The 21,709-nt window shown below is 40.6% G+C and overlaps 1 protein-coding gene across 3 annotated transcripts; it reads right to left on the reverse strand.

The window, feature by feature from the left end:
- Window positions 1-1,198: 1,198 nt before the first annotated feature.
- On the reverse strand, window positions 1,199-12,152 carry LOC143852820 (uncharacterized). Of its 3 annotated transcripts, none has more exons than XM_077362541.1 (13): window positions 11,725-12,145; window positions 11,485-11,626; window positions 11,323-11,371; window positions 10,783-10,929; window positions 8,593-8,729; window positions 8,411-8,480; window positions 8,133-8,223; window positions 7,877-7,946; window positions 7,460-7,555; window positions 5,809-5,908; window positions 5,629-5,715; window positions 5,175-5,248; window positions 1,199-1,695 (listed from the first exon to the last, which is right to left on the reverse strand). In XM_077362541.1, the coding sequence occupies exons 1-13, from the start codon at window positions 11,790-11,792 to the stop codon at window positions 1,546-1,548; spliced, it is 1,281 nt and encodes a 426-aa protein (XP_077218656.1). In that variant the 5' UTR covers window positions 11,793-12,145; the 3' UTR covers window positions 1,199-1,545. The 3 variants fall into 3 exon arrangements, with proteins under 3 accessions (XP_077218656.1, XP_077218727.1, XP_077218582.1); XM_077362612.1 differs by lacking the exon at window positions 1,199-1,695 and adding an exon at window positions 1,704-4,776 and having other exon boundaries at window positions 11,725-12,150; XM_077362467.1 differs by lacking the exon at window positions 1,199-1,695 and having other exon boundaries at window positions 4,807-5,248; window positions 11,725-12,152.
- Between the last annotated feature and the right edge of the window lie 9,557 nt (window positions 12,153-21,709).

The following is a 21,709-nucleotide window of genomic DNA, read 5'->3' on the forward strand; positions in this document are numbered from 1 at the left end:
ACATTCATGGACACAATACGCCGATAGATTATATGGTGCCCGACCGTCAAGTAGCCTGAAGGTGGTACTTCAAAAGTACCACCCTTGATATTTGATCCAACAGCAGCCTGTTAAAAAGTGGGCTGGTGTTGGATGAAATATCAAGGGTGGTACCTTTTTTTACGGTACTTGACCGTCGGGCATCATATAAAAACTCATCCCTAACTCAGAACAGGTAAGAGAGGGAGATCCAAAACTCGAGATAAACTAACACTACACCTAAGAGTTTGAATTTCTCAATACTTATGAGTTACATAATTGGCTAGCTTGATGGGAGTATGTTGAGAGCTTTGGGAGCATCATAGGCACATTTTATTTCTAAATGGCACCATCAATTATGGGTTACATCATTAATTCTTTATGCCTTTTCCAATGGATTTCGGGTGATGCTGAAAGCTCACAAAAGATCGAAGCCCATCCAAGCAAATTTCCATGAATGAAAACTTGGGCCTTTAAAGTTTGAACAAACCCAAGTCCATGCAAGAAAGCCCCCCTGGACCTATCCAAATTCAAAGCCCATCAAAGGTGGCTCTTCACCTGAATTCGTGCAAGGGATCCGAGGCCATCAACAAGAGCTTCAATTTAATATGATATCCCTTCATATTAACCTTAGCTATTTCCATTGCCCTCTAAATCATGAAAGTTTAAAAATTCAAAGATTTCCGACAGAAATATTTCTCTGGGAATCCAAACATGGCCCTTACGAGTCCTATTATTGTGTCTTGGTTTTGAAATATAATAAAGAGATTGTTTTCTTGGAAAATCTACTAAATGCGGAAAGAAAGGGCTGTCATGCTGCTTCCTAAAAGACACTTTTTGGGCCCCACTTTTTCCTAGTGCATGATCAGATCCCAGTTGAATTTTGTAGTCTTTTATCTTACATATGTCCATTCAGGATAGGACCAAGACTCTGGATTGCATCATGATGGTGTACAAGATCAACAGTCTTGATTTCACGTACATATCCCAATGTGGGACACAAAAATTGCCTTATACCATTGGCAGCAAAAGCGACTCTCTGCATAGTCGAAGAGTTAATACATTTTGTTCCTTGGTTTGGACAACATTAATGGAGAACACATCCAAGAAGCATGCTACTTGTAAGTTGTAACCAGAGTCTGAAGGGTCACATTGCACTCAGCATTAACAAATCAAATCGTGTAAAATCCTCCATCTGGGTGATTCTCATATTTCATAAAGACATTATCCCAAAGAGAGTAAAAATGATAAAATACCATACTGGTGATTGTTTCATTACTTTTCTTCCTTTGTTCAGACTATACAGAAAGATGATTGGTTTAAACTAACAATAAATACTTTACTGTTCATCTGGAAGATACTCTGATTGGTTTGTTTAGTTCTCGATTCCAGGAATTCCTAGTTGATCTCCATGCAGGCTAGAACCAATCATCTAGCATTGTGTACTTGGAACAGTGTAAGCCCGAAACAAAATAGAATAATCATATTGATCTAAAACCTGAAAACTTTGAGCTTTCTTTGCCTCTGTTATGGTAGATTATAAGGCAGATTGTAACATTTGATGGGTCCAACCAAAGCGATGGCTTCTCTAAGTGCCTCCATGAGATACTCTGGACAATCCTCAATACGAGCAATGCCATGCTGTGCTTGCATTTTGCTTAGAACCCTTCCGACAATCTGCAATAAATGGAATGGGAAGAAGGTGGAGATGAGAGGATGCAATATATTTCATTATTTCTACTGCAAGAAATTACCAAAAATGTGTGGAAGTTTTATAAGACTTTGTTCGATTTTGACTTGCTATGTGAGGGAGATTGATCAACAAAGTCTGAGACCCCACCAATCCAAGGCAGATATCTTATAGTTTCCAGTTTAGAACTTACTACCTGAGTTGTATCAGTATCTTAGGTGTGTTTATTCTCAACATTCTGCTTGGCTAAGTTCTGCACAAGTATTTTATTGCAGTCACAACTTAAAATTTCAACTATAGCCTCTGATCTCAATCGAAAAATTGGTATTAGAGCACTTAGTGATCAACCAAAAAGTGATATGAAGTTCTGAAAATGATCAATGGTATTTTTTAAGTCAACCCAGTGTAAACCCACCAGGCAATAGAACAAAGGATGAGGCCATGCCTCAAACTAGGCAAGGCTTAAAAGCACTGCTGCTTTCTACGTTAAAGTCTTCACAGCTGCACTGAGAAAAGTATTCTGACACTATTTTTAATATAAATTTATGAGAATTTATTTCTACACTGTTACACTGGCAGCACTGTTGTTTGTTATTAAAAAAATAATTTATCCCTTTCTGTTTCACTGACAGAACTGTTGTTTTTATGAAAAAATTAATTTTTCTCCTCTGTTCCACTGACAGCACTGCTGATTTCTATTAAAAATTAATTTACTCTTCCCTGTCAGTGCTGGTTTGGAATAAAAGTCTTCTATGCATATCTGCTCCACTGACAACACTCCTGATTTCTAAGAAAAGTATTCTGTATAACACTGACATCACTGTAGCTGTCTTTAAAAAAAACAAAATATCCCTTCGGTGATCATTGTAGGTTTCAGAGGTTATTAAAAACCAGCCAAAATTCCCATTTTCCCTATAATCAGTCCAAGTAGGCCCAGAGAAAGAGACCCTTTACATTTTCTCTAAACATGAGTAGCACACATATATTACTGGTTTGTGTAAGAGGAACAATTACCGATAGCGGACAAAATGTGGGACAAAAATTAGGCGGTATCAACAGGCCCATGCTTTTCAAAAATTATCACCGTGTGACAAAAGCTGGACGTTTTCATCTTGTTTTTACCTTCATCCCTCTTCTTTACTTTTCCATTTTCACTTTTTGATTTTTTTACCCTACTAATCATCTTCCTCCTTTTTCTTCTGCCAAATCTTAAGAACTTGAATCTTGAGTTCTTACCATCTATCTCTCTGTATCTAGATTTTGTTTTTCGTTTTTTTAGAATTCTGCACTATTTTTCATTCCTCTGTTTCTGATTTATCTTGTTTAGGGTTTAAGAAGATTGTATTTTAGGGTGTGTTTTGGAGATAATGCATGGATGGCTTCACTCACTTTTTGGAAGACAAGTGGTTGTATAAGAAAATTTTGATGTAATACATGAATGGACGGCTACACATTTTTTTGATATACTTAAATTTTTGTTGTGATACACAAATTGGGATGTAATACATGAAGCACATTTAATGAAAATAGCATCAATTTCTTTCGTTATTTCTATCATGAGCAGAATTGTAATGCCATTAGAAGAGTTGCTATAGACAAGGGGTTTGTAGCAGAAGGAGTTTATCAGCAACTCTCAAAAGTAGGGTTACCAATTTTCGAATGGGCTTATAAAGTGCCTGAAAATTAGCCAAGGGTAGTGAAGTTTTGGAAGGGGGTTTTCAAGTCTCTGGGATTTGGGTTATCTAGTATAAAAATGGGGTTATCAATTTCTGAATGGGGTTATCAAGTCCCTGAAAATTGGCCGAGGATACTGGAGTTTCGAAAGGAGGTTTTCAAGTCTTTGGGATTGGGGTTATCCAGTATATAAAATGGGATTACCAATTTCCGAATGGGCTTATCAAGTCCCTAAAAATTGGCTGGGGTAGTGTAGTTTTGGAAGGGGGTTTTCAAGTCTCTGCGATTGGGGTTATCTAGTATCAAAATGGGGTTACCAATTTCCGAATGGGCTTATCAAGTCCCTGAAAATTGGCCAAGGGTACTAGAGTTTTGGAAGGGGGTTTTCAAGTATTTGGGATTGGGGTTATCTAGTATCAATATGGGGTTACCGATTTACGAATGGGCTTATCAAGTCCCTTAAAATTGGCCAAGGGTACTGGAGTTTTGGAAGGGATTTTCAAATCTCTGGGATTGGGATTATCCAGTATCAAAATGGGGTTACCAAATTCCAAATGGGCTTATCAAGTCCCTAATGAGCATGTTTTTACTTGTTTTTTTCACTCGTTCATTTTCACCATTTTTTTCTTTCTACTCTACGATTCATCTTCGTCATCCTCCATTGAAAGGGAGAAGAAGAAATGCAAAACCCTAAAACAAATGAAAAACAACACCTAAATACAAAGAGATGGATGGGAATGAACTCATGTTTCAAGTTTTCGAGCTTTCCCTCTTCCAATGATGGCTAAACGATAAAGAAGATGACTGGTAGGGTAAAGAAAACAAAGTTGACAATGGAAAAGTAAAAAAAAGGAGGGAAAGAAGAGAGAAGAGGTAAAAGTGGAAAAGCAAAATATGTTGCTTAAGAAAAGGGCATTTTCATCCAGCTTTTACTGACAAGACATCTTTTGTCCCTCGTTTTTCAAAAAAGCATGGGTCTTGTTGATAATTCCACCTAATTTTTGTCTCCCATTGGTAATTGTTCCTTTCTAAGAAGCCATACATATTTGTTTTTTCTTTTATTTTTTCTGCTAGCCGTGTCCCTGTGTTTCTGTATTTTAAGGAATCGGACACTCCGTGTTCGTGCCGACACGCGACACCCCATGTCCGTGTCCACGAATCATAGGATAAACCTCTTTTGGTGCTAAGACATCAACTGCCATTTACCTATTATGGTATGGGTCATAGTTGCCAACTAATGCTCAAAAAAGACATTTCAACCAAATAGATGAGGGATTTTGCTCGCAGAAGTCGAGCGACAAGAAAAATTCCCGCTGCTACCATAGTTGCAGCATGTATAAGAGCCATAGGTCTGAGATCCACATCTATGATTTGAGAGGTCCGAATGATCAACTCTGCAATCAGTTGTTAGAATCAATAGGTGTTCAAATAGTTCATTTGAATAAATTGAAACCCTTTTTATTGGATGATCATGATACTTCCCAAAGATCGAAACTCTTTATCAAATGTCATGCAAGAAAGTGAAACATTCATTGCCATGATTTTCCTTTCAAGCAATATATGATGTACAAGAAATCTGTCTATGTTTAATCCAAAACAATCAGCAATGAAAAAGTCAGAATATTGAAATCCTCTACAAGGACAGATAGTCCTCAGGATGGAAAGCATGATGAGATCCAACTATTAAAAATGGGATGCACGAAATGGAAGAAACACAATTGCTTATATAAGAAAATTGGTAAATTGCATTGGAAAGTCGGCAGAGTTGGTCTTGAGAAGTAGAAAATAGGACCTTCCGTGCATAGCCTCCGTAAGCCACCCCACCAATTAAAGCTTGTGGAGAATCCATTCTGCTCCCAAAGTGCTCTGTCAAAACATATAACTGAAATAGTTAGTTCATCAAATCTAAGGTTTCTCATTTGATGATCATATTAATTTATATCAAGCACATATTTCAAAGCTAGAGTGAGGAAAACAATGCCAAAGACATCAAAATCCATCTTTCATGAAATGCAATTCCTGTTACTGCCAGGATCTCAATAGCACCAGCAGTACTGGTCAAACAATGACATGTGGCTCACAAACATTAATGAATGCATGCATAGATTTTGATGCTTGATATGACATGAATTAATTACCATAATTCTATTCTGAATTATTTTAGTCCTGATAAGTAAAACAGATTATTGCACAGCTAAACACAGACTTTCAAAATGTGAAAAAGAACTATTTGATGATGAAAATACCAGACGTAGACATTTTCTGGAAAAGTCCCACTTTCTTCAAAGAATCGATTGTGTGGGAGTTGGTCCCGCCGGCCAATTGAAGGAAACCTTGCACATGAATTTGGAAAAAAATTTAGGGCTAGAAGAGTGATTTCAAACTGCAAACCTGTCAACTTTTCAAATTATTTGTCAGATACATACCATGAGGCCTGTCTCTTAGTGCAGCCAAACGAACGGCAAAGGCAATTGCTTCTTTTGTAGCACCTCGACCAATGTCTCCACTCATGGGCCGACCATCCAACTGAATCAATATTCATCACAAATATAAAATTAGAAGGTTAATTGAATTCAAGAAATGTTGAAGGGTAATGGAAGTCGATTTCATAGGGTAGCAAGAAACCACCAGAGTCTGGAGCCACCTTGAAGTATTCTTACAAGAGAAATAACAGAAAAGAACAACAATTAAAATAACTCAAATTGCAAACTTATGATCTCTTTATAGAGAATTTATATGATGGGTGGCCGTGAAAACACATGAAGTTTTAAAAAGTAGGTACGGCCCACTTTTTTTTATGATCCAAACCGTTTAACTGTTTGGGCACAACGTAAATAGGTTGTGCCCCAAAAATCATTTCCATAGGATGATCCTAACCCTCCGATCTGAACTGATCTGAAAATGGAGATTTCCAAAAATCATTTATGGAATCTTCTACAGATCGGAGGGTTAGGATCATCCTATGGAAATGATTTTTGGGGCACAACCTATTTATGTTTGGGCGTTGTGCCCAAACAGATGAATGGTTTGGATCATCAAAAAAAGTGGGCCGTACCTACTTTTTTTAGACTTCACGTGTTTTCACGGCCACCCATCATATAAATTCTCCTCTTTATATTCTTATTTATGATCTCTCTATATTCTTCTATTGATGTCCATAGCCCATAGATCATATAATAATGGTTTTTGTACTTTAAAGTGGATACCTTAACTATTTACTCTGCTTTCTATTAAAATCAAACCACTATAATAAGAAACCTGATGTAAAGGTAAACTAAAACCCCAAAACTTGTTAGGGATTTGCTAGCGTCCATCACAGAAGGCATTTCGCGAATGGTCTGACAGCAGAGGCGCACTTTTCAGCACATTTTGTCTTCATTTGCATCAACCCATCCGCAAAATGCCTTCTGCGATGGATGCTAGCAAATCCCAACTTGTTAAACTTGGAAAGAAGTTGGGAAATGGACCTTCGTAGAAATTAGAAAACCCTCTAAGGCTCTACTAAAAATCCCCAAAAATCATGATAAATCAATATTATTTGAAAGACAAATGATGATAAATCAAAACAGAAGGGTGGTGGTATCCACAAATTATATAGCAGTCAACATCAGGTTGATCCCCTGTTGACATCATCGTGATAGCATGGTGACATCATGGTGGCGTGACTGGTGCAACCCCACTCTATTTTGTTTTCCCTTGTTCTTTAAACTTGTAGTGGGATTGGAAGGACTTGTTGTGGTGCTGGTGGGGCCTGTGAGCCCACTGAATTTACAACAATATATTTTTAAAGTATATTTATGTCAATTTTGAGCCGGGTAGATTCTTTCACCCTCTTCATGAAAATTTCTAAAGGATTCATTAGCCGACCCCAGCTAGTTTGGGACAAAGGCTTAGTTGAGTTGAGTTGAGTTGAGTATAGAGACTGGCATATCAATAGTGAAATTTCATGAAAAAGTATTCAGAGAATCCAGTCTAGTTGGTAATTATCAGTTCAAGAAAACCAACTACTGTCGCAAATCCAGAAAAATGTCCACAAGGACCACAACTATCTTGCACTTTAGATATGTTGAGACGCACCTGCCATAAATTGCAGCTATGTAGATGCGGAGCCATAATTGAGTACATCATATTCATAATACCCACAGTTGAATCCCCCATATCGGGTAAGCTGACCTGGAACGAATGATAGATGGTCCGTTATCCAGTAAGAACTTGGTATGAGAGCTAGAAATATCTAATGCACACAATAATTACCATTATTTACTCACAAAAAACAAAGTATAAAAAGCAAGCAAGATGATTCAACCTGGAAATTTTAAGAATAGATAAATTATAATCTTAATCAACTTAATTTTTTCTAATAACCATCTGGATATCATCCGACATACACATAATTTTTTTCTAAAATAAACTAGCATGGATGATACACAGTTTTGGGCGTGGGCATTACATACTCTGCTACCAACATTTAAGCCTTTGATGTTGAGGACTTACTGCTACTAACTTCACATGGCCGATTGTATCAGCCAGGCTGTACCAGAGCTCTTTGAATGAATCAGTATTCCTACATCAAAGTTGCAATACTGAAAACTTCAAATATAGGATAAAAATTGTAGTAGGAATAGTTGAATAAATTAATAAGAAAATAATTGAATATGCATTATCACTTCAAAAAATATATAAAAAAAATAGGTCAGCTAATATATCGATCTTAGAACCGTGGAAGTGGTTAAAAGGTATCTTCTCATACCTTGCACTAGTATGTATCTCTATGGCATCCACTTCATTCCATTTAAGAAATTGAGACGTAGCAGCAGAATTTCTAACATATGTGATAGCTCCTGATATAATTAAATAATGCAATGAAAAGAGAATTGGAGGCCGCTTCAAGATTCAAAAAGTACTCAGAATAGCACAATAAGACAACTTTTGATCAGCAGAACAAATTACTTATGCCACGCTAATCAGCAACAAGCAAAAATGGCTTGAAAAATAATATTAAAAAAAAGTGCACAAAGGCATACCCACTTATTTTATCATATGGACAAGTTGGAAAGCAACGACCACAACCATAGCAGCGTTCTGTTATAACTCCACCCTACGTGTGAAGCAATTCAGCTTTAATTGAAGGAAAGAAAAATGGTGGAAACGTCGAAATAAACAGAACAATTATGCCTTGTAAAGTTGACAAAATAAACCAAATAGAACACCTGGAATTTACCACGCGCACTAGCACCATCGGAGAATCCTTCTTCCATTGATCCTCTCTCTATTAATATTGCATTAGCAGGACACACTTTTTCACATGGCCTTGAACAATCGAGCGGACAATCCTCCGGATCAAATTCTGGTCGTGAATACTCTAGGCTTAGAATCAGAAGGAAATTTTCTAAATTGACAGATACACTGCATCATGACAGCACAGCAAACCATGTGATGAGGACACAAACTTTCAGGTTTCTTGGATTTCACTGTGGGTATGTACAAGGACGGATCCAGGAAATTGCATCCGGGGGGCGAACAAAGATTGTTATATAATAATTAATAAATCTTTATAAAGTATTAAAAAGTAAAAGATAACACAAACAATAAATTTAACTGATTTCAATTAAAAAAATCAATTACAACTTTTTTTTCAAGCCTAAGGAAAGTTTGCTCAACTCTCCACGGCGAGTTTTCATGTTTTGAGAACTTTAAATCCAATAAACCAATTCATTACTAAAAAATCAGAGAGAGAGAGAATCTTAAAGTTATTCACACTCTGATAGTTACAAAAAGATTGAAATGAGGGATGGAAAGGTTGAGAGATAAAGAGAGAGAGATTGAGAAAGAGAAGGATATAAACATACCTCCGCAGTTGAATATCCGAACATGGAAGAAACAATAACCCCAAAAATCGTCTTGAGATTGAAGATGGGAGAATGAAACCCTAATCGAAGTTCTTTCTCGAAATTAAGGGTTTTGCGCATATAAAAAAGGGGAGAATTTGTTTTTAAGTAAAACACGTTTTCAGTTTTGAAAAGAAAAAAGGCAAGTGATAAATTAGAATTCGTTTTTAAGTAAAACACGTTTTCAGTTTTGCACAAAAAAAGCAAGTGATAAATTAGCCCCCTGTTTTTACTTAGAACAGCCCTCTCTAGTGAATTTATGACTACTCTTTTACACTGTATGGGGCTGTCCCGTGTAAAAAAGGAGTGGATGTATCACATGCCAATAAGGGTGTCAATTTTGGCTCGGGCTCGGAAGCTCGCTCGAGCTCGGCTCGAAAAAAGCTCGGCTCAAATCCTTAACGAGCCGAGCCGAGCCGAGCCCGATTTAGGCCAGGCTCGGCTCGGCTCGTTAGGGCTCGTTAAGAATTTAATATATTTATATATATTATATTAATATATACATTAAAAGGGTTGTCCATGGAGTGAAAGGTGGGGGGGGGGGGGCAAAATATGTCACTTCATTTTTGGAACCCCATTTGTTACTAGGACCACCCCCATAGTGTAAAAAAAGTAGTCAAATTACACTAGTAGGGCTGTCCAGGGAAGATGAGGGGTGTGAACAAAATATAACCCGAGCTCGTTAAGGCTCGCGAGCCTGGCCGAGCCGAGTCGAGCCCGAGCCCGAGCCTGGTTCGAGCCCGAGCCTCACTTGTGAGCTTAACGAGCCGAGCCGAGCCTGGCCAAGCTCGGCTCGGCTCGGCTCGTTTACACCCCTACATGCCAACAAAAAAGGCATGAATCGGTTTTTGTAAAACGCAAAGAGAGGGAGAGGTGAGTGTTGTGTTATATGGGAGGGATTTGCTAGCGTCCACTGCAAAAGGCATTTCACAGCTGGTATGTTGCATGTCAGACCAGCCACCTCGTGAATGATGACAACAGCTTTTGTCTCCATTCACAAAGTGGGTGGTCTAACATGCAACAGACCAGCCGTGAAATGCCTTTTGCGATGGACGCTAGCAACACACACACACTCTTTTCTTTTTCTGTTTTTCCTCGTGCTTGGGCCATATGTATCGAGATACTTTATTTTTGCATTTTAACTGACTGTTGGGCACATTGAAGTTGCCATGTCTAGCAATTTGTACATTCGTTATATTCCATTGGAATCCAGGCCTCATAATCATTAAACATACATAACTATCGGCTGGTTCTTCGAAAAATTCAAGAAATGGAGCAGCTGCAATATAAAAGTGTGAAAAGAAAATAATTCTTATTTCGGATGTGTTGAAATATGAATGATTAAATAACAACAACCCTAACAGTATAAGCTTTTGGAGTAATTGGTTGTTTCAAGGATGTTTATCTGAATTGCCAATGCGATGATCATACCTCCAATTGATACATTTTCCTAACTACATTACAGAAAAAAATCTTCCTTTTTTATACAAACTAGAATTAGCATTGAATTACCAGCTTTGCGAAAGTGAAGATCTTCATCATCATTGACACTGATCATCACCCAGGGCTTCCTAATAGGAACAATCTCTCTAGCTGCCTCAATCCCTTCGCCCACCGCATTTACGACCGAAGCATCGGCCGCACAATCGATGCAATCAACTACATAGAAATTCCAAGAAAAAACCAACAATTGAGAAAAAAAAAAAAAAAACCTAAAAAGGACAAAATGAAAGAAAGGATAGATTAGTGTTATGGGTTTTTTCTCTTTTTTTTTTCTTCCTACCTCCTGCGAGTGTATAAGCAATAGAGAAGTTCCAAGAAAAAACAACAATTGAGGGGAAAAAAACCTGAAAATAAAGACGATATGAAAGAAACAAGAGATTGGAGTTATGGGTTTTTTTTCTTCTTCTTCCTTTTTCCCGCAAGTGTGTAAACAATAGAGAAATTCCAAGAAAACCCAACAATTGAGCTAAAAAAAAGGCCTAAAAAGACGAAATGAAAGAAAGGAGAGATGGGTTTTATGGGTTTTTTTGTTCTTTTTCTTCTTCTTACCTCCAGCGAGTGTGTAAACAAGAGAGAGATTTCTGATATCCACGACGTCCTGAAGAGTTTACAAAAACAGAGGAATATATTTTTTTATTTTTTATTTTTAAAAAGGGTTAGAATTGAATGGCTGAAATCTAGGGTTTTTAGGGTTTTTTTGTTCTTTGTTACCTCGAAGCTGGCCCCACAAATGAGCTTGACCCAATTCCCTTTTCGTAGGGATTCGTCTGGAGGGGAAGAAATTGAGGGAATTCCACAAGTTTGTATGAGGGTTTTGATGGGTCGATGCCATTGAAGTCGTTCTGGGAATTCTCTGAAAGACAGATAAAGAGAGGGAGAGGTGAGTGTTGTGTTATACTTGTTCTAGTTGTAGAGTGAAGGAAATGTAAAGTTGAGGGAGAAAAGAGAGACCTGCGAGGGAGTGCTTGTTGAGGGTGAAGAGAAGCAGAGCAAGGGACCAATTTCGAAGCCAAAGCCATTGTGAGTTAGCACTTGGTGTAGGGACACGAATCACAGATACGGGAGGATAGGCTCAAGGCAGAACCACTCCATCTTTCTAGTAAACTGGGTGCTGATATCATTTTCCTCAATATAGTGTTGGATGTGGAATATAGAAATGTTATAAGATTATTGTCGAGAAAGTTGCCTTACTTTTATTTGGGTGGGAACGCAAGAGTCATAGAATAGAAATTGCTTTTGGGTTTTTTGGAAAACCCTATTACAGAGAGAAAGGGTTTTTCTCTCATAGTGTGTGACAAGAGAGTTTTTGGTGTGTCGGCTCCCAGAGGAAGAGAGAGGAAGAGAGGAAGAGAGGGAGAAAAGAAAAAGGAGAAGAATAGAGGGTTTTCTCTTTGGATTTTCTTCCTGGGGTTTTCTCTCGGGTTATACCATTATATCATAATGGTATAATAATAGTATAATAATAATATCATTATGATACCATTATCATAATGGTATCGGTAGAATTTATATTTGTTTCATGGGATTTGCTAAGCTTGATTGCAAAAGGCTTTTTGCGGCTGGTCTGTCGCACGTCAGACCAACCACCTTGTTAATGAAGACAGTCTGTTCTCTTCATTAACGAGGTGGCTGGTCTGATGTGCGACAAACCAGCCGCGAAAAGCCTTCTGCGATGGACGCTAGCAATTCCATTGTTTCATAATGGTTAAGACCCTTCCATAATTTAGATTTGTCTTGGCATATGAACTTAATTTGGAATGGGTGGAAGGATATGTGCATGAGTAATGAGTAGCGGCATGTGCTAAATGGCAGTTTGATTGTTGGAAAATTTGTTGAGGGTACTGTTGATGATAGAAAACAGAAACTTGTTGCTTCAAGGCGTGATATCACTTTTCTTGAGACAAGATTCGCCCCCACTAGTAGTGTGCAAAGGGGATCCGCGAATTGCCTCCAAGATACAATGAAGCCTAGTAGGGAAGGCCTACTAATGTTTGATGACGCGTAGCACTAGCGGAATCAAACCCGAAATGCCCTTCCGAAATTTCAAGCCTTAGAGAAATCTCTAGATTCTGCTTCTGCAGAAAAACAGTATCTAGAACAGTAAACAAAAGAAAAACAGTATGTAGAAATACTTGGGGATTTTTGTAGGAGTGTAGAAGAGAGTGTAAAGTCAGTCAGAATTGCCAATTCGATTTCTATATGAAATGACTGAAGTTTGCACATTTTATAGACCATTTGGTGTCTTTTCAGTGTGAAAAACACCTCTACAGGGCACCTTTCCAGAATGTTTGAAATCTGACCGTTAGATCGCACCCATTGATATTGAATGATCCTGATCGATTCTAGAGGTGACTGTTGGTTTGAGTAAAACCTCTCTCCAACCCAGTCATCGTTAGATCAACCATCTATGGTGTGGATCACACCCCCTTGGCACATGGTTGGGGGAAGGGACACAACCCATTTGATCACACCCTTTGACCGTTGGAGTCATGGGCCCATTGGGCCGATCGTTAGGTCTGAACCGAAACGGGCCCACCGTTAGGCCCGAACCGAAGCCCAACCCAACTGAACCATTCGGCTTGATGGGCCTGCGAACCATTTGACCCACCCATCCGACCGGTCCACCTTCATCTGTGGACCCCGATCCGGGACGGGCGTGAGGGGACGGGCCCCCGCGCGAGTCTCTCTAGATCATCCACGTGAAGGAGAGCCCCACCAAGGAACTCTCGAAAGAGTGCCCCTCACAGCATGAGCGGCGATGTAAAGTGAGATACCTCTCGATTCGGGGACTAGCCCGGATTCGAGACGCACCTCGAGCAAAGAAAGAGTCGCCATCCAAGGAAGTGGGCCCTGGATCCCATGCTGTGCTCTGTTGCAACGGATAACCAGAGATATAAAATAGGGTTCGTGCCTGATGACGAATGGGGAAGGGATTAGGCGCCCCCAATTCGCCCAAGTGCTAGCACCTGGTCTCTTATGCCATTTATTATTAATTTTGAAGAGTTTTGGGCGAAAATCATGCGAAATGGGAACGAATATCTCCGAGATAACGTCTAGCTAATCATGCATGTCTCGGAGATGAATAAGAAGCACACACAAAAGAAATGAAAGATATGTCGCCTAAGAATAGCTAGGTTATGAGTGCCATGCCTAATTGGTGTCTAAGTTCTGGTGGACAAGCACATGCATGCTACAGCTAAAGGTATAGGATCTGTACATGAAAGTAAGAAAACACAACAAAGCATACAACACAACACATGACTTGACACGACAAACCCTAAACTCTAATGCAATGCTTGACTCGGACCAGGATGGCCATCCATCCTAGCTGCACTACGTATCCCGGCCTCGGGAAGAATCAGAGCCAACGTAGTTCGGTGTCCTATGCTAAACTACAATGCCTAAACCTCTAGGACCGCTATCCTAGACTCGATCAACTAGACTCGACTAGTTTTTAAAGCTTTTTGTGCGATTGCTTAAATTCAAGTGGATTGTGATTTTTACGACTCTCTATATGTCCTAACTAATGCAGGTTGTTTAGCCTTAAGCTAATGCAGGTGGGCCCTACATCCTATGTGTATCTAGGCTGTGCGACATAAAGAAAACCATGGGCTGACTATATGCTTCCTAGTCTAGCCATCGGTTCGACTAAGTGTCTGACCGATCGACTCGAGGCCTCCTAACTCTAGGGACACTCACACGACAGGACACACCACATCAATACAAATCAAGACCGACTCCTAACTCTAAAACACCCTAAATATCTAGGACAGACTCCTAACTCTAGGGGAAGATCTTTTTGAAAAGGTTTTGAAGTTTTTTGTATTTTTGGGAGGTTTTGAAGTTATGAAAAATGGTGAAAGTTGTGAGAAATATTTACAAAAATGGTGACTGAAAATGGTGAAAGGGTGTAAAAATGGTGACTGAACTCAGGGTGCCAGCAGCACGCCTGAGCTGCCTACGTACCCCTCAGCTAGGGATCAAGCCATCCGTAGTTCGGACCAGAATTCCTAACTACTCTGCACATGACTCAAGATTTTTTTTTGAAATTTTGATTTTTAAAATGTTTTTGGATTTTGAATTGTTTTTGAGATGTTTTTGAATTTTCAAGTGTTTTTTGGAATGTTTTTGTTGTTTTCAAGTATTTTTGAAATGTTTTTATTGTTTTTTGACACCAGAGAATAAAATCCTATCATCATACGGGTAGGGAGACTTCTGGAATCCCGCAAAGGTTGGATAGCATCCTATGCTTTGCGGGGGAACGAACAGGAAAATAACTCGGCAAGGGTTGGACAGCATCCTATACCTTGCAGGAGCGGGTAAAGATCACGACTTGATGAGAGGATGGACAGAATCCTAACCCCTATGATGATAGGAAAAACTCCTGGACTGACTGAAGGACTGACTCCTGTGCTGAAGACTGTTATAATTACTATTTATAATTACTATACAAGATTACTATTCAAAAATACTATTCATAATTACTATTTATAGGTACTATTCAAAACTACTATTCATAATTACTATTTATAAGTACTATTCAAAACTACTATTCATAATTACTATTTATAAGTACTATTCAAAACTACTATTCATAGTAGGACTCGTTGATGTGGGACCCGCTGTTGTGGGACCCGCTGTTGTGGGACCCGCTGCAGGACCCGTTGTGGGACCCGCTGTGGGACCCGCTGATGTGGGACCCGCGGATGTGGGACCCTCTGTGGGACCCGCTTTGGGACCCGTTGTGGGACCCGCTGATGTGGGACCCGCTGATGTGGGACGCGCTGTGGGACCCACGGATGTGGGACCCTCTGTGGGACCCGTTGATGTGGGACCCGCTGTGGGACCCACGGATGTGGGACCCTCTGTGGGACCCGTTGATGTGGGACCCGTTGATGTGGGACCCACTGTTGTGGGACCCGCTGTTGTGGGACCCGCTGTTGTGGGACCCGCTGCGGGACCCGCTGTTGTGGGACCCGTTGATGTGGGACCCGCTAATGTGGGACCCACTGCTGTGGGACCCACTGTTGTGGGACCCGTTGTGGGACCCGCTGTGGGACCCACTGTGGGACCCATGTAGTGCAAAGAATGAATAATTAAAAAATAAAAAATAAAAAAAATGAACTTACGCCACAAGAGATCCAGGAAGGTGTTGACAGAGTCGTGCTTGTGTGGGGCCCGCTGATGTGGGACCCGCTGATGTGGGACCCGCTGGAGGTGGGGCCCGCTGGAGGTGGGGTGGAGGAGATGTGGATGCCGGTGGAGCTCCGGTGGTTGGTTGGGAGGATGTCGGAGAAGGTGGTGGTGATCGGTGGATGGCCGGTCGGAAATGGGTTTGGCCTCGCCGGATTCCGGCTGGGTTGCCGGAGGAGAAGACTCTCTCTCTCTCTCTCTCTCTCTACAGATCTCTCCTCTCTCTCTCCCCTCTGCAGATCTCCCTCTCTCTCTCCCTCTCCCTTTCTCTTTTTTCCTCTGGTTTTTCCTTTCTTTTCTTCCTCTGGTTTTTCTTTTTTCTCCTCCCTCCCTGGTTTCTCCTCGCGAGAGAGAAGAAAACCATCATGAGTCATCATGAGGGGGAGAGAAAGTGAGAGTGGTTGTCCCCTCTCATGTCCCCCATTTTCTTAATTTTTTTTAAAAAAATAAAATAAAAAATCATTACATGCATAGGATACCAAAAGAAAACAAAAAACATAATCATTGCTTACAAATTTTAAAAATCAAAAGAAAATGATGATGTCCCCTTTCTTCTTTCTTTGAATATAATCGGATCCCACATCAACGGGTCCCACACAAACGGGTCCCACACCAGCGGGCCCCACACAAGCGGGCCCCACACAAGCGGGTCCCACACAAGTGGGCCCCACACAAGCGGGTCCCACATTATATATATATATATATATATATTTTTTTTTATTTTATAAAAACAGGGTGGTGATATTGACACTACCAATATTGATGGGCGCACTATTGGCGGAAAAATTGATGGACGCACCATCCAATCGTGTCTTATTCGAAATCTGCTCTGCACCGTTCCAGGATAATTCACCCCCCTTTTCTGGTTTACACTACGGTCCTTTCTCTGCTCGTTCGCTAGGCAAATGTACTCGGATTTTGACGAAATTTTGCGGGGACCTAGCTGGGACCCAAAGCTAGCCTAGGGTTAAGTTTGGGACCCTAGATCATTGATCTGATGGGGTTTTGCACAAAATTGGAAGGTTTAGGGCACGGTCAAAATGGGGTGTCTACAGATGCCCCTCTTTGGCAGAGCGTGCTTGTCGCGCGAATGTCAAAGCTGAACAGACAACACATTTTGACTGGCCCAAAATCAGAGGTTTTTTTTTTTTTTTTTGATTTTTGAAAATGATACTCACAAAGATAACATGGTGAAATAGCCTTTCACCGGACTCTGACTCTACAAACGCTGGTGAGATAGCCTCTCTTGAACTCGTAACTCAATAATGGATGTATGGATGAGATAGCCTCTCTTGCAGAACCTTAAAAGATTGATTTGGCTGCGAGAGAGCCGGGAAAGATATTGGCATGGTTGCGATTGAACCAGAAGCCTAGAATTGACTTGATTGCGAATGAGTCGGAAGGTCAAAAATTTGCTTGGTTGCGAGCGAACCGAGAAGCGAAGGGTTGACTTGACTGCAAATGAGCAAAAATCAGGGATACTGGCCGAGTTGCGAATGAACTATGAGACCGAATAATTGACTTGGTTGCGAATGAACCAGAAAGTCAGGGATTGACTCGACTGCGAATGAGTCAGAGTTAGGGAGATTAGCTTGATTGCGAATGAATCAAGAAATCAGCAAGAAACTTGGCAGCGAATGAGCCGAAGAGTCTAAGATTTTAGCTTGGTTGCGAATGAACCAAAAGACTGGAATTTGATTTGAGCTGCGAATGAGTTAAGAATTGGAAGATTGACTCGACTGCGAAGGAGTCGAAGTCAGGGAGATTATCTTGATTGCGAATGAATCAAGAAATCAGCGAGAACTTGGCAGCGAATGTGCCGAAGAGTCCGAGATTTTGACCCGGTTGCGAATGAACCAAAAGGCCAGAATTATGACTTGGCTGCGAACGAACCGAAGTCAAAGAGATTAACTTGACTGCGAATGAGTCAAGAAATTAGAAAACAGGCCTGACTGCGAATGAGTCGGAAACCTAAGATTTTGACCCGGTTGCGAATGAACCAAAAGGTCGAGGATATGAGCGAGACTGCGAATGAGTCAAAACTCAAAGGATTGACCTGGTTGCGAATGAACCGAAAGGTCGAAGATATGCAAACCTGAATTTGGATCTGAGAAGATAGCATCTTGGCAGATGATCAGGGCGGAATGATTAGACAGTTATCATGATCAAACCTATGACCTGGTTGCGAATGAACCGAAAGGTCGAGGATATGAGCGAGACTGCGAATGAGTCAAAACTCAAAGGATTGACCTGGTTGCGAATGAACCGAAAGGTCGAAGATATGCAAGCCTGAATTTGGATCTGAGAAGATAGCATCTTGGCAGATGATCAGGGCGGAATGATTAGACAGTTATCATGATCAAACCTATGACCTGGTTGCGAATGAACCGAAAGGCCGAGGATATGAGCGAGACTGCGAATGAGTCAAAACTCAAGGATTGACCTGGTTGCGAATGAACCGAAAGGTCGAAGATATGCAAACCTGAATTTGGATCTGAGAAGATAGCATCTTGGCAGATGATCAGGGCGGAATGATTAGACAGCTATCATGATCAAACCTAAATTGGGATCTGGGAAGATAGCATCTTGACAGATCAACATGGTGGAATGATTAGACAGCTATCATGATCAAACCTAAATTGGGATCTGAGAAGATAGCATCTTGACAGATCAACATGGTGGAATGATTAGACAGCTATCATGATCAAACCTAAATTGGGATCTGGGAAGATAGCATCTTGACAGATCAACACGGCGGAATGATTAGACAGCTATCATGATCAAACCTAAATTGGGATCTGGGAAGATAGCATCTTGACAGATCAATACGGCGGAATGATTAGACAGCTATCATGATCAAACCGAAATTGGGATCTGGGAAGATAGCATCTTGACAGATCACCATGGCGGAATGATTAGACAGCTATCATGATCAAACCTAAATTGGGATCTGGGAAGATAGCATCTTGACAGATCAACATGGCGGAATGATTAGACAGCTATCATGATCAAACCTAAATTGGGATCTGGGAAGATAGCATCTTGACAGATCAACATGGCGGAATGATTAGACAGCTATCATGATCAAACCACTCTAAGAATCAAGAACACGAAACTCAAGGAGGAACAATTTTGATTCAAGAAATCGAGATTTCGATCGATTCCATTACATGATTGATTGTCTCTTGCCGAGAACGTTAGGAGTGTGCGATCTCTGCTGAGAACCAGACACAGGTAACTTGCTGAGGTTTTGAGTATTGACCATTTTTCTAATTTTGCCAGGGATTGAAGGCTGCGCGAGCAAATTCTAGACTCTGCTTGGGAAACTGATTTTCTGGGGAAGTTGACCTTTCAGAGAGTGCACTCGTCTGAGAAGTTTGAAGTTTGGCTCGAGATATACTCGTACATCTCTTATCTCAACTTACTGAAAACATTGGCACTGATTGCCTTTTGTGCTTGATATCTTTTATGACGCAAGTCATAAAAGATGCCCCTAGTATATTGTGTTTCCATGACAGGAGTTTTAAGGAGGCAGGGCAATGATGGTTGAAGAAAATATGCTTCGTTTCATGAAGGCTCGAGGATGCAAAGTTCTTTTGTATGGAGAGAATAGGACAATAACCATGATGGCTGAGTCTGGAAATCTCTTCTTTCGCATGGCTCACTTTTGGAGGCTTAAGGTCTCGGGTAGGTTTGAACAAGATGTCTCCCGCCCCTTCTGATACCTAAACCAGGATTTACTCTGAATTTTCTTCGCAATTTGGAGGACACGCTCCCATTCTTCTAGCACCCGACAGTTTGGACTTTGCAAGGAAAGGGAACACAAATATGAAGGAGGAATAGATTTCCAAGGACTCGGTCAAAGAAGATTCTTGTTGTTCGGAGGACTCGACTCGCTTTCGACTCACTCTTGGATCTGATGTGTTATTTTTCAAGGGTATGGCTTAGCCACTCTTAGAGTATTTCGAAGACCGTGTCAAGAGGCACTATTCTCCTTTTTCGGTGTTTATGTCATGATTATTATCCCTTTCGGATTGCTCGGTTTCAATGCCCCTAGTTTAGATGAATGTTAAAGTAAGCTTGCTGGCACTACTTGGACTCCAAGATTTTACCCTGGTTGAAGACTGTTTCTCCACCTCAATGATTCGCTTTTTCGTTGGAAGTCATTGCCATTGACCAGATTGCCTTGTCAGGTTTTCAATCTGGCGGACCGCTTGCCCTAACTTTTGCCTGGTTCGCCCTTTCGGGTTTTCAATCCAGCGGGCTCGATACCCTAACTTTTGCCTAAGCTGAATTTTCAGTTGTCAACTTAGCGGGTGAATGACCCTAAATTTTGCCTAGACCGCCCTCCTGGGTTTTCAGCCTAGCGGGTCTTCAGACTCCATTGTTTTTTTTTTTTCTTCTTCTTTTTTACTTTGAACCTCTGCTTGTTCACCAGAAGGACTTTCTAGGCGGGCTTGGGTTCAAAAGGGTTAGATATCGGAAGTTCAAACGATTTGGATCGAATCTGGTCTGGCCAGACTACCTACGTACCCCAAAAATGGAAGATCAGATCCGCGTAGTTCGCTTTGGGTTTAACAAAGAATGGTTTAGCTTTTTAGCTTCAAAAGTTTGAAAAGGGGATGATTTAGCTTTTATCCCCAAGGATTTGACCGAACCTGAGTTGATCAGGTTGCCTACGTACCCCCGAAGAGTTGGGGATCAGGTCCGCGTAGTTCGGGTGCATAAAATGCCCCTGGTTTATAATGTGGTTGGAAGAAATATTTGGTTTTAAAACATTGGCTCAAAAGGCTCACAAAAGGATTTTTTTTTTTTTAAACGTTGGGATTTTGGCTATAAAGGTTCAAACGTCCAATGATGGCCTCCTGGTGTTTTGACATGCAAGCTTTTTGAAGAATAAGGTTCGACGACTTTGAATGTTTTCATCGAGGAGTCTGGCGGTATTTGCAAGCAAGACTTCAACCACGGTGCCCCATTTGAACTTGTGCGATTCTCGAATATCGTGAATTTATGCTCCAGGTTATGCAGCTCTCGATAGTCTCCAAATGTTGGAGACAACTTTGATATTCAATCTATCTCATAGACTCCATCACTTGGGTCTTTGATTTTTCTAAGGAGTTGTCTTAGGGACACATTCCCTTCTCTTTTCCCAGGCTCTTGTTTCTTCTAGATGTACTCTTTCTTTTGGACATAAGAATTGTCCCAACTATATGAATATAATGACTTGAAATCCCACCAAGATGTACAACTCGAATGTTCTTCTTGTGGATCAAGTTCTATGAATACAACTTCGCATCTGAACCTTCTCTCAATGTTCTCATCAACTTCACTTGATGTCTGATGTTTCCTTCTTTTGAATTTTGCTTTACAACTGATATCTAAAGCCGATGGAGTCTGGCTTTGCACAGGGCGTTCGCCCGGTTTATCCTTATAGGATCAAACAAGACTACCTCAAACCCTTATAAACAGGTTTATCAAATCCTCGCTCTCCTCAGAAGATAAAATTTTGCCAATCCATCTTTCCCGAGTTTCGGATTTCAATACCACTATCAACGGCTTTGATTTCTTCTTTGAGTGACTATGCTCGACGCTCTTCCTCCTGTTTGACCATGTTTCAGATCTCGAGGGGAATTTCGTCTGCATTCTCACCCGAGAAGGGTGTCTTTAGTTATTTTAAACATTAGATCCAAGAGTGAATCATAAAACATTGAAGACATTGAAATCAAACTTTATTGAATTGAAA

Source organism: Tasmannia lanceolata, unplaced genomic scaffold, assembly GCF_043159265.1.
Source record: "Tasmannia lanceolata isolate RefF3 unplaced genomic scaffold, GAP_Taslan_0.1 ptg000002l, whole genome shotgun sequence".
NCBI classification, from domain to species: domain Eukaryota; kingdom Viridiplantae; phylum Streptophyta; class Magnoliopsida; order Canellales; family Winteraceae; genus Tasmannia; species Tasmannia lanceolata.